At 39.3% G+C, this 12,994-nt stretch overlaps 1 protein-coding gene across 2 annotated transcripts; it reads left to right on the top strand.

Moving 5' to 3' along the window:
• The first annotated feature begins 512 nt into the window (after positions 1-512).
• LOC311064198 (uncharacterized protein) lies at positions 513-11,563 on the top strand. Of its 2 annotated transcripts, XM_084084017.1 has the most exons (8): positions 513-626; positions 2,522-2,789; positions 2,978-3,112; positions 3,331-3,483; positions 9,626-9,663; positions 9,767-10,055; positions 10,362-10,415; positions 10,538-11,563. In XM_084084017.1, the coding sequence occupies exons 2-8, from the start codon at positions 2,525-2,527 to the stop codon at positions 10,786-10,788; spliced, it is 1,185 nt and encodes a 394-aa protein (XP_083940143.1). In that variant the 5' UTR covers positions 513-626; positions 2,522-2,524; the 3' UTR covers positions 10,789-11,563. The 2 variants fall into 2 exon arrangements, with proteins under 2 accessions (XP_083940143.1, XP_083940144.1); XM_084084018.1 differs by lacking the exons at positions 9,626-9,663; positions 9,767-10,055; positions 10,362-10,415; positions 10,538-11,563 and adding exons at positions 3,870-3,914; positions 4,022-6,036.
• Positions 11,564-12,994: the final 1,431 nt, after the last annotated feature.

Below are 12,994 nucleotides of genomic sequence, written 5' to 3'. Positions count from 1 at the left end.
TGGCATGCTGCTCCACAGGCCTTCAGGCTCCAACACCTATTAAAATAAATATTATTAAATACTGTAAAAAATGTATAATATACCTATATGACCAAGTTGTCATATGGTTGGACATTGATACCATGCAGTCCACAGACCTAATGTGGAGGAGAGACCACCCAAAATAAGTGCATTTTTAAATAAATACAAAAGGTCTATGAAATGTTATGGACTAGTTTGCTCATGTGTAATCCCATTTTACTGTGTGTGCAAACAAAGTATAGTTGCACACTTTGTTTACACTAAGGACATGCTGTATTTACAGTATCATTTCCAGTGGGGATGACCAGTGGTGTAAAGTAACTAAGTACATTTACTCAAGTACTGTACTCAAGTTTTGAGTTGTGTGGGCTTGGGTGGCCCCCGTGGCCCTAAAAGCGGCCACTCATTGCCTAATATGAAAGTTGAAAGATAAAAAGGGAAGGGCGAAGGGGGAAGGGGGAAGAACGCAAGAGGAGGAGCAGTAGTAGCCTATTAACTACACACACAGTGAAGGAGAGTCTGAGATAAGCGACACACACATCTGCATCTAGGCCGATCCTCCCACTGGAAACTTTATTCAACTTTTTGAACACCTTAAGTCTAAGGTAAGCTATTTTCTCTGCATGTTCTGACTCTTTTAAAAGTGATAACGTGTAAACACTCGAGTGGGTGTGTGGCATGTTTAAGAAGTTATATTGTAATGTTCAGCCTAGAAACTTACTGTAGCCCTGAAACATGACTGTCATATCATGACCGTCATGGAGGAACTTCAACCTGGTGTTTGCGTTTTCTCTATTTACGGCCCGTACATCTACATACACGTTCCAATTTCAAATATAAAGTACTTACCTCATGGCCAAGGATGTTAAAATACTATAGGGGCTCTTATAAGTAACTTTATCTTCCGTATTGTTCAATAAAAAGCATTTTAATCCGATTGGTGGCCATTTCCTCTGTATTTCCATCATATGCTTTCAACCACGGAACCCTATCGGTTGGGGGGTGTACTGCACTCTGATACATTATAACTCTTTGAGAAAATTGCCACCAATCGGATTAAAATGCTTTTTATTGAACAATACGTAAGAGACAGGTATATTTAAGGACCCGAACAAAATTGTAACATCCGTGGTCATGGGTTAAGCACTTTATATTTGAAATCTGAACGTTTATGTAGATGTTCGGGCCGTAAATGGAGAAAGTGCAAACACCAGGTTGAAGTTAATCCATGACGGTCATGATAGACGACCGTCGTGTATCCATGGCTAAGCCTATACACTCTTCTCGGCCAACCGGGCGGTCTACTTATTTCCATTATTTTATCATATCATATGGGTCATTCTTCATGTATAGAAGCATGTGCACATGCACATCCATGATCCATATCCTATATGTTACATGGTGCATTTTTGTATTAAAGAGTCACTTTCAACATGTTTCAAAAGTATAGAAAGAGTTTGTTTTGACATGTTGACGCCAAAAGAGAAAGTGAAAGTAAAACGTGTTTGTGACTCGCTTATGGGGCATTAAATTCCTTTAGCTTAAACCTTTAAAAAATGTCATTTAAAATGTTTTTTCTCCAAAATGTTATTTTCAAAATTATTCCAAAAATAGCTCATCTCGACGCTCCACATGTTGCAATGCAATGTGTTATTTTAGAAAAAACTGAGAAAGAAAGCAAAAACATTTGCCTATATTGACACATGCCCAAAATAGGGATGACAGGGATCAGGGTTAAGTTTGATTGATTGACACCTTCTGGACAAAATGCATTAGGCAAAAAAAAAGTGCTTGTGTGCGTGTGTGTGTGTGTGTGTGTGTGTGTGTGTGTGTGTGTGTGTGTGTGTGTGTGTGTGGTTAAGTTTTGTCCAGACCAGAAGTTCCTGTTTTATCAGTTTCTCAAGGGACTGTATAATCAGGGAGGACAGGGGCGAGCAACTGACCAGTTCACACTTGTTGGGTGCACGGCTCTGACATGAGCAAGAATTCCTAAAGACTAAAACAAATAATATATTTTTTTCTACAGTTAAGTCCTCCGTATGATTTGACAGTGCACAGATTTACATGTGTAGAACTTGCCACAAGAATGCCACATTTCACATTTTCACATTTGGAGGTTCCTCATATGCAAACAACGAAATGTGAAACCACTTTGCTTTGGGCAACAGTTTTGATAAAACCATGTTAAACAACATATGACATACTTTAGAACCTGTCTGAGGGCGCGGCCCCACCGCACTTTAATTTTACCTATGGGGCGGAATCTGCCAATGCTTTGTCAATGCAAATGCGTGGATTCATGGTCTTGCGCATTTTTTCCAAGAATCCACGCATTTGCATTGACAAAGCATTGGCAGATTCCGCCGCAGAGGTAAAATAAAAGTGCGCTGAGACCGAGCCCTGAATGGGGATTTTAAATATGGTGTGTTTTGTTTTTCTCTTTCAAGTGTCTTATAAGTATCATAATATACTATACAGTATTTTCTGTTTTTTTCCCCAGAACATGGAAAATCTAAAGTCAATGCAGGTCCAACTTTGCAAGTGGCTTTCAACCGATCCTGATCACATCATTGCACAATGTGAGGACATCTTATCCGCAAAGCAGGATAGGATGCTAAAGGAGCAAACTGTTCCTTTGGAGAAAATGACTCTTCTTTTGAAGATGATCATTGATGATGGAGAAAGCAAATGTCAGAAGAACTTCTATGACATTCTGTTGAAGCAGCAGGCTCACTATCCAGACATGCAACACTTTTTCAACAAGAAAGGTAAAAGTCAGTCTCACTCATTGCTGCTGTCACTTTTATTTGAAACGACTCTTATTCAGTTGCTAGTTCAAGCCAAGTATAGATGTAAATGAGCTTTACTGGGGCCAGCTGGGCTAATCTGACGTTCATCAGTTACTGTTGTTATAGTAATATAGTTATTCTTATTGCTGCTCTTTTGTCCTTTTTAGGATCACCAAGACAAACGGTCCTTGCTGATGCCGGGAGTTTTGCTTCTGCCAAACAACTTACGGGTATCAAAGCAAATAATTTGAAAATGTCAGTAAAAGTAAATGGCATCCCAGGAGTACAGTCTGCTCAGCATGGTGAGTATTGTTATGAAACATCTATACAGCAGGACGGTACTAGCCTGGAATCCAGACTGAGGTGCTCGTTCAGCGTTTGTTTGTGAGAAACAAAAATCTGCCGAACGGAGCAAATGAGTCTGGATTCCAGGCTAGGACGGCACGTAACGAATGTACAAAGCTGAGTTGCCCCACAGATAAGTAATTGTCTTGTCCTATTCTCGCTCTGTTTCTGTCAGGCTGGACCGCTGGACAACCTCTAGCCCAATGCAATGCACTCAATAACAGTGTTGCATGTGCAGATACATTGACAGATGTCGATGTTGGTGGTGACATAGACTTCTCAGTGGAGGTGAATACCATGCAACCAGCCCAGAGGGTTTACCCTGCAGGTAAGCTACCAATCATCTTTTCTACACCACTTACCAGACATTAGCATGTATGTATTGTATTCATGTTTGTATGCTGTACATTTGTATGCACACAGGCTGATCAGTATGTATACATAATCACAACTCCCCTTCCAATGAGGAAAGAAAGAAATTAAATGTCATTCTTTGCTTGTCAGCTGTGCCTCATCCAAAGAAGACTATGGTCTTATTTTTATTTAGATTATTTATTAATCTAAATACTCAGGATTATTATTTCATCCAAAATCATCTATGCTGTCTGAAAAAATGTCATGAATTAGATTAATTAATTAATATTAGTTTAATATTTAACTATAATATTAATCATGTCAACACACTGTAATGAAGGCTTTCACTCTCATCCACAGGACCACCTGAACCAAAGATCACGAACATCAGCCTTTCTGTTCCAGGTACAGACTGATTCTCTTCACAAGATATCAATATACACATTTATCTTTCAATTTACCATCTTGAGACATCTTATTTATTGTAGCGTTATCCTTTGATTTGTGTTAAGACAAACAGGCTTTCTTCAAGAAGAATCGGGGGGCTTTGGTCAAAAACGTCAGGAACGGGGAGTCCATCGTTGATGATCTGATAAGTGGGGGGTTCCATGCTGAATTGGCCGCCAAAGTCAGTGCTGAGAACACAGACGAAGCACGCATGAGAAAGATCCTTGACGGTGTGACCAGCAAGGCATTAGCAGAAGTCCTGTTCACCGGCCTACTTCAGCATCAAAATGATGTCATGATGGAATTACTGGGATAAAACCGCCCGATGAATTCAGGGATATGTCATACATCTTTTATAGCCTATCTGATACAAAATATTCCAGGGATCTTGCTTACTTGCTTACACACACACACACACACTCGCACGCACGCACGCACGCACGCACGCACGCACGCACGCACGCACGCACGCACGCACGCACACACACACACACACACACACACACACACACACACACACACACACACACACACACACACACACACACACTATATTACATGTATCAGTCAGACCAGTATTCTCAGCAGACTGCAGTTGTACCTCTGTTTATGTTTCTGCTTTTAAGCTAGTAAGATAATGTATAAATTGAGATGTGAGTACCCATGGAATAATTGGGATAATGTACAATGAGATACTCTATATGGGACCATAAACCCAGACATTGTGATGCAGGCCTCACATATGCACCACTTAAGGTTTATTATTGGTATTTAGTTGTTATTTTTTATTTTTGTCATGCGCAGGACATTTAAAAATGTTACTGACTGCATTATCTGATACATTCACTATTCAGGTTGTATTTTTATATGGGGAAAAAAAACATGATAAGGTGTGACATTCTGATGTTGTATTGAACGTTTTGGTCTACAATTGAAACATGTAACTAGAAAAAAACATTGTTTTGTGTGTTCAATCCATACTGCCACTAGGCATTAGGAAAATATGCCCGAATTTGCATAACTTTCCATCAACATTGGAACATTGGACAAAGCCAGAGTGAACATAATTATTTCATTTTGTTAAGATGATGGAGTCAAAGGTTTTTAACGAGGGAATATTCAATATCTGGCTCAATTTTGGGGCTCTGACTCATGGACTAAATGCCTAATTTGCATATTTAAATATACAATTTCAGAAAACTTGTAATACGATAAATCATTGTGTTAGGTTTTCCATGCCTTCAGCGCCTGTGATATTATTATGATTATAATTATGTGTGTATTTACTGCTTATTTAGGATTATACCAGTGTGGTAGGCTGACATATAAAGGCATAGGTAAAATACATACATAAAGGTTAATACTGCCTGTTTGGAGTCATTAACTGAGGCAGCTCTATAAGGTCTCATAAGGTGGGTCCTTTCTCAGAGTCTGTGGGTCGTAAATTCCTTACCATTCCCTTATCTCGAAGAGGAGAGAGAGAGAGGCTCAAATGACATACTTGATGCCTATGTTAGGGGGGAGGAGAAAGACACTTGCGAGGTGCTCATCGTATTTGCCCAGTGAGTAAAGGCACATATTGGGGGTCCTTGCTTAGATTTTCTGAGGGTCATAAAATTCCTTAAAGTCTTATCAGGAAAGAGAGAGAGAACCAGGCCACCTTGATCTCTGGTGGGAGGCAACATCCTTTGTGTGGGTCTGTGTGGCAGAGTCACTGAGAACTCAGTTTCTTGGAGTCCCTCAACAGATCAGTAGTAAGTAGAAAAGCTCTTGATACACAAAGATTAATGGTCATATATGCTGATATGTTTATTGTTTGTGTGAAGATTCATGTCGGTAATATTGTATTATTGTTTCTGTGTTTCAATCTTTCTGTAGGTTTAAAACCTGACTGACTGTCTGTCTGTCTGACTGTCTGTCTGACCTGACTGCCTGACCTGGCTAGACTTTGTTAGTAGAATGTGAGCCTACTGGCAAGGTTGTAGTTGACTAAGATAGTAGTTGACTGGCCGCTTAGTAGAATGATTGTCTGCTAGGTGTGTTAATGTATGTTTGTATTTGTGTTAGTAAATAAAAACCATCAAAGACACAGGTTTGGGTATGTCTGAGTATTATCTACTTTACACCGATTCAGGGACTCCGGCCTTTTGCGAGGGCCGTAGCCAACCAGTCGCACAAAGTAGTGTGCGTCGGGTTGAAATTCGTACACATTGTGTTCATGTAAGTAATCAACTGGGGAAGTTTCATTATGATAACTATTTTTTTAAATTTTGTCATTTTTTTCACCTGTCATGTACGTATGGGGAAAATAACAAAATGTGTGATAAATATGAAAAAGCTGCTCCTGTGGAAAGGTTATCATATATTTATTGACTTATATTGACCCTAAAAACAATTTAATATAGGTATGGTTTTGCCCACTCTTTCGATAATCATTGCTCAATTTTGGGGCTCTGGCCCATGGACTATGATTTAGATTGTAAAAAGGACCACTATGCTAAATAAAAACGAATATATAAAACAAGCCTCCTTTGAGTATGGACCATGCAGATATAATATCAACATCTTAACAAGGAAGGTTTGACTTCTGTTATGTTGAAAATGACTTTAAACTTTCTCAAATACCCGTTGTTGTACTAGCTTAAACATATATCTTATAAAATCATGATCTAAAAAAGTTAATTATGCTGTAAGTGACGTAAATGTTGATGTTTCACATTTGCTACCCATACAGCCCCAATTGTCAGCATGGTAAGTAGAACAAGCCATACCATAGGTATTAAAGATAAAGTTGTGCTGTCCTCATAAAATGTGTTATTAAATCATCCACCTCTCCAGCCATCCATGTTACAATCTCACTTGTAATGCCTCATGTAATGCCTGAGCATGCAACCCCACAATGATTTTGGAAAGATATCTGCATGTGATATTGTAACGGTCCTGAAGAACAATGAAGGCCCTAAAGCAGGCCTGGGCAAATCATTTTGGTTGTGGGCCACATACAGATACAGAAAAACATAAGGATTCACAGGCCAAACAATATTAACCTCTCTGACCCCCACAGTCCCTGTTTTGAGCATAGATAGGTGACAATGTTTGAAAGCTTTCTTGCTTTATTCACCAGGGGTTATTAACAATGTGAGCAGGTCTTCTAGAATGCTGAAGAGAAAAACTGTGTGCGTGCGTGCGTGCATGCGTGCGTGCGTGCCTGCGTGCGTGCGTGAGTCCCTTTTCTTTTGACTTCCAATTCAATTTCTTTTGACTTCCAAGTCAATGTTCTGCAGCTTTGCATTGAACCTGGCATTCTGCTGGTGTGGATTCAGTATTAGGGCAGGGGACTGGTGAGGAGGAATGGAGAGGAGCTCCAGACAGAGATGGCACACTGTGAGGTTATTGCTGCTATAATAAACTTGACATAAACTTAGACTCTGTCTTCACACAGCTTGGAATTCTTGTTCACTATGGGGAACCTGTTTTTTCCCCTCCACCAACATGTGATGACTTTTAAAAAGTTAAGGGCAGGTGACTCAGTTGCGGACTGGCCATTTGGCGTACCGGGCAAATATTATACTTTTACTCCTCTACAATTATTTGAATACTTTAGTTACAAAACATTCATTAACCACTTCAGCCCCATTTAAACTTTGGCTATTTGAAAATAGCAAACTAACAGAGCTTGTAGTAGATCTGCTATTTTCAAAAGGTTTTTGTACATTTTAGACACATATGATAACTTGTGAAACGGGACATTCTGCATAACACATACTTTTACTTTTGGTACTTTAAGTATATTTTGATGCCAATACTTATTTACACAGGTACATTTTGATAACTTTTACTTGTATCAGAGTGTTACTACATTGCAGTATTGATACTTTTACTTAAGTTGAAAGATAAAAAGGGAGGGGGGAGAGGGGGGTGCGAAGGGGCAGAACAAAAAAGGAGGAGCAGCACACAGCAATATTATTTACTACACACACGCTGAAGGAGAGCCAAGCGACACACATCTGCAGCCAGACTGAACCTCCCACTGGAAACTTTATTCAACATTTTTGTTCAGCTTATGTCTCTTTAAATCTTGTGTCTGTAACACCTTAAAGTCTAAGGTAAGCTATTCTCTCTCTTCTGACTATTTTAAATGTGACAACGTTTAAACACTCCGAGTGGGTGCGGTACGTTTAAGAAGTTGTGTTGTATAGCCACTTAGCCGAGAAATATGACAGTCATTGATGCACGTTCTCCCTTTTTGGTCCGTACATCTACATAAACGTTCAGATCTAAAATATAAAGTGCTTGCCCCATGGCCAGGGATGTTACAATTATGTACGGGCCCTCAGAAGTACCCGTATCTCCCGTATTGTTCAATCAAAAAGCATTTTAATCCGATTGGTGGCCATTTTCTCCGTATTTTCACCATATACTTTCAACTACGCGACCCTATTGGTTGGGAGGTGTACTGCACTTTGATACATTATAACTATGAGAAAATGGCCACCAATCGGATTAAAATGCTTTTTAATTGAACAATACGGAAGATACGGGTACTTTTTAGGGCCCGTACAGTATTGTAACATCCTTGGCCACGGGGTCAGAACTTTATATTTGAAATTTGAACGCTTGTGTAGATGTACGGGGAAAATATGGAGAAAGTGCAAACACCAGGTTGATGTTCATCCATGACGGTCGTGACGACCGTCCTGTGGTTAATAGACACTATTCTCGGCCGACCGGGGACGGGGAGGCCTATTTATTTCCATTATTTTATCATATGGGTCATATCTCCATTGACAGAACCATGTGCACAGTGCGCTGACACATCCACATCCCATGTTTGATGGTGCATTTTTGTATTATAGAGTCACTTAACTGTTATAAAGTATAGAAAGAGTGTTTTGAGAAGTTGACGTCAAAAAAGAAAGTGAAAGTAAAATAGTGTTCATTACTCGGGCATTCCTTAGCTTAAGCCTTTCAACAACAACAAAATAGCTCATCTAGAAGCTCCACATGTTGCAATGCAAGTTTGTGCTATTTTGGATTTGTTATAGAACGTTTTCAAAAAGGTTGTCAATGTATTCGCCTATTGACATGGCCAAAATAGGGATGGCAGGGATCAGGGTTAAGTTTGATTGATTAATACCTTCTTGACGAAATACATATTATGCAAAAACTGTGTGTGTGTGTGTGTGTGTGTGTGTGTGTGTGTGTGTGTGTGTGTGTGTGTGTGTGTGTGCGTGCCTGCGTGCGTGCGTGCGTGCGTGCGTGTGTGTGTGCGCGCGCTTGCGCGGTGCATGTGCACGTGCGTTCATGTGTGCAGAAGTTCCTGTTTTATCAGTTTCTCAAGTTACTGTATGATCAGGGACAGGGAGGATAGGTTAACTGACCAGTTCACACTTGTTGGGTGCATGGCTCTGACATGAGCAAGAATTCCTAAAGACCCCCTTGCCTTGACAAAAAAAAAGTTACAGTTAATTCCTCTTTTAGGTATGATTTGACTTCCTCATGGTCCAGTATGCAAATAAACACAATGTGAAACCACTTTGCTTTGGGCAACAGTTGTGGTAAAACCATGCACACAAGCTGGTCAGTATGCATACATAATAAACGCATGTATAAGGATGCAATTATTTGTAACAGCATTCATAATCACAAATGTCTTCTTTTCTTGACAGCTGTGCCTCATCCAGAGAAGACCATGGCTTCCACTCAGGTAGATACTCTAGGTTTACTGGCAAATAGCAACTCAAATGAAGGTGTCATTGTTACAATTGTTGCATATTGAAAAAAAATAATACCTCTACTCATTTCTATAGGGCTCGGCTGTGACCATATTGGTTGCCAACAAGATGAAACTTGTTGAGTGGCTCAGCTCAGATCTCCACATTGTACAGCATGCACAATGTGATGGAATAATTGATGCAAGAGTTTATAAAAAACTGAAGAATACAGCACAGCCAGAAGATGCTTGTATTGAACTTATTGATACAATGATTGGTAAAGGAGAGGGAACTTCATCTCAGTTCCTTAAACTTCTCCAAAAAACAGAGATTCAAGACACTTACCCACAACTCAAGGAATGGAATTCTTCTTTTGCGCTGCCAGGTAAAAAATAAAGAAGATTATTCTTTGTGCCTGGTGGGTGTAATATCTACTTTGTTAGACTGCATAATTCATTGAAAGTATGAAAAGTTTAGATTTTATGTCTCTCCGTTATGAAATTGCCATCTTATTTTGTCAGCTGTTGCACCTTACAACATTACACAAGGATTAATAACCAGAACATAAGGATCAACAGCTACTACTTTGATGTCTGGAAATATTTAATGTAAATAGATCATTTAATATTTAACAATCATAATATTAGTGTCTACACACTGCAATAAAGGCTTTCGCTTCTCTCTTCCACAGGAACCACATCTTCCACATCTGAACCAAAGATCACAAACAGCCTTTCTGTTCCAGGTACAGACCCACTCTCTTCACAAGATATCCATAGTACAATATTATATACACAATTTTCTTTCAACTTACCATCTTGAGACATCTTATTTATTGCAGTATGTTATCCTTTGTTTTGTTTAAAGACAAAAAGGCTTTCTTCATGAAGAATCGTGGGCCGTTGGTCAGAAACGTCAAGAACGTGGAGTCCATCGTTGATGATCTGATAAGTGGGGGGTTCCATGCTGAATTGGCCGCCAAAGTCAGTGCTGAGAACACAGACATAGCACGCATGAGAAAGATCCTTGACAGTGTGTCCAGCAAGGCATTAGCAGAAGTCCTGTTCAACGCCCTACTCGAGCATCAAAATGATGTCATGATGGAATTACTGGGATAAAACCTTCCGATGAATTCAGGGATATGTCATACATCTTTCATAGCTGATACAAAATATTCACACTCACACACACACACACACACACACACACACACACACACACACACACACACACACACACACACACACACACACACACACACACACACACACACACACACACACACACACACACACACACACACACACACACACACACACTATATTGCACTTGTACATTCCGACTGATTCAGCCAGTCAGACCAGTATTCTCAGCAGAATGCAGTTTTGCCTCAGTTTATGTTTCTTTGGAAGCAGAAGCTTTTAAGCAAGTAAAATAATGGATAAATTGAGATGTAAGTACCAATGGAATAATTGGGATAATGTATGAGATATTCTATATGGGACCATGCTGTAAACCAAGACATTGTGATGCAGGCCTCATGCACCACTTAAGCTATTGGTATTTAGTTGTTTAGATATTTTGTTTAAATGTTAATTTTTTTGTCATGTGCAGGACATTACATTTTTTTACTGACTGCATTATCTGATGCACTTAACTATTCAGGTTATTATCATCAGGTATTATTATCAGGTATTTTTATATGGGAAAACAAAAGACATAAGGTGATAAGGTGTGACATTCTGATATTGTAATGCATTTTTTGGTCTACAATTGAAACTGTAACTAAAAAAAGCTTTGTTTTGTGTGTTCAATCCATACTGCCATGTCCAGGATGATTTAGATTGTAAAAAGGACCACTATGCTAAAAATAAAAACAAAGATATATAACAACCCTCCTTTGAGTATGGACTCATTTACTTTATAGTTTTAATTTTTAGTTGGAAATAGTAGAAAGAGTATATTTCTAACAAAATGTTATTTGTACCCATATTAGCTTCATTTTAAGTTGTTTTATTATAGACTCTCATTCCCAGAAAATCACATGCTTTAATCTCTTTCAAGTTGAAAGTTGAAAGTTTCAACTCGATAGAGAAAATTCACCTCAAGACCAAGTTCCGTGGTTTCTATCTTTGAGAATGAGTTATTGTCAATGTTCATAAATACCAATTGCACTGTCTTAAGCAATTGGGATAGCAAATATTAATGATTAAATCAGGTATGGAAAAAATCAAGTCCCACTTGATTTAACAACTGTTATCCCAGCAAGTCAATTGGAAACCAACCACTAGAGGTCACAATTGATCAAGTTTTATCTCAAGTTGAAGCCATTTAACATTCAAATGAATGCTATGAAATTCTTCATGTGTTCTCGTGTCCTCAATCATTCTTTGTGAACTTGCCAAGATACAATAGTGCAATAATGTAGAATAACATTTAGCAGTCCTCCTCTGTCTACTAATCAAAAATGTAGAGTGAAACATTTAAGCTAAAAGGATAAGTCCTGGGAACTTGTTTCCATTGTGGTCCTATAGTCAATTCATCAACAGAGCATAGAAAATTGACACATTAATACATGTCATCAACAAATACAAATATCTATATTTACAGAGGAGAAAAAGAACAAAGGGACAAACAGTGGCAGTGTATGATCCCTCATTTCCATGGGATTTAATATCTATCTCCACTTGTAGTTGTCTACTTGTTCAGGACTGTTTTGAAAGAGGCCAGTGATTCACAATCACATCCTTTAATGGATGATGTCAGGGTATCCCATATTATGGTGGCACTGGCTGAGTAGCAGTACTAGTAGTAGTTTCCCATGTTTGTGCTACATTTGGGGGGTACCAGATCGTAGGTGCTCCCTCTGGTGTTGTGGCTGTGGGTGTCACTCACAGAAATAGTTAGACAGTATGAGGGCACTGTTCCAGGTGGCAGCGGTGGCCTAGTGGTTAGAGGGGCGGCCTTGATACCGGAAGGTCCCTAGTTCGATTCCCCAATTCATCACATCAATCATGAATCACCGCTGAATAGCCCTTGAGCAAGGCTTCCATGCAGGGTCCGGCTGGAAACAAGCTTCGTGCTTAGTCCGACACCCTGGGTAAACAACAAACTTTGCTTTGCTTTGTCCCTCTGAGTATCTGCAACACCAATCCCATTGATTGCTTAACCCTGTCTTCTACCCTGAGCCATCCCACACTAGCAAAGTGTGTTGGAATTAGGTGGGTCATGGGTTTAAGGCCGAGTACGTCGTATCAGTTTGTTTTGGGAGGTTTGAAGCTTAGTTTTTTAGTGACATTGAGGTGTTGGAGAGGTGAAAGCAAA

The sequence above is a fragment of the Gymnoscopelus microlampas genome (assembly GCF_963454915.1).
Source record: "Gymnoscopelus microlampas genome assembly, chromosome: 17".
Classification (NCBI taxonomy): domain Eukaryota; kingdom Metazoa; phylum Chordata; class Actinopteri; order Myctophiformes; family Myctophidae; genus Gymnoscopelus; species Gymnoscopelus microlampas.
Note: the sequence above shows the minus strand (reverse complement) of the source record. Positions and strands in the feature narration are given on the sequence as shown.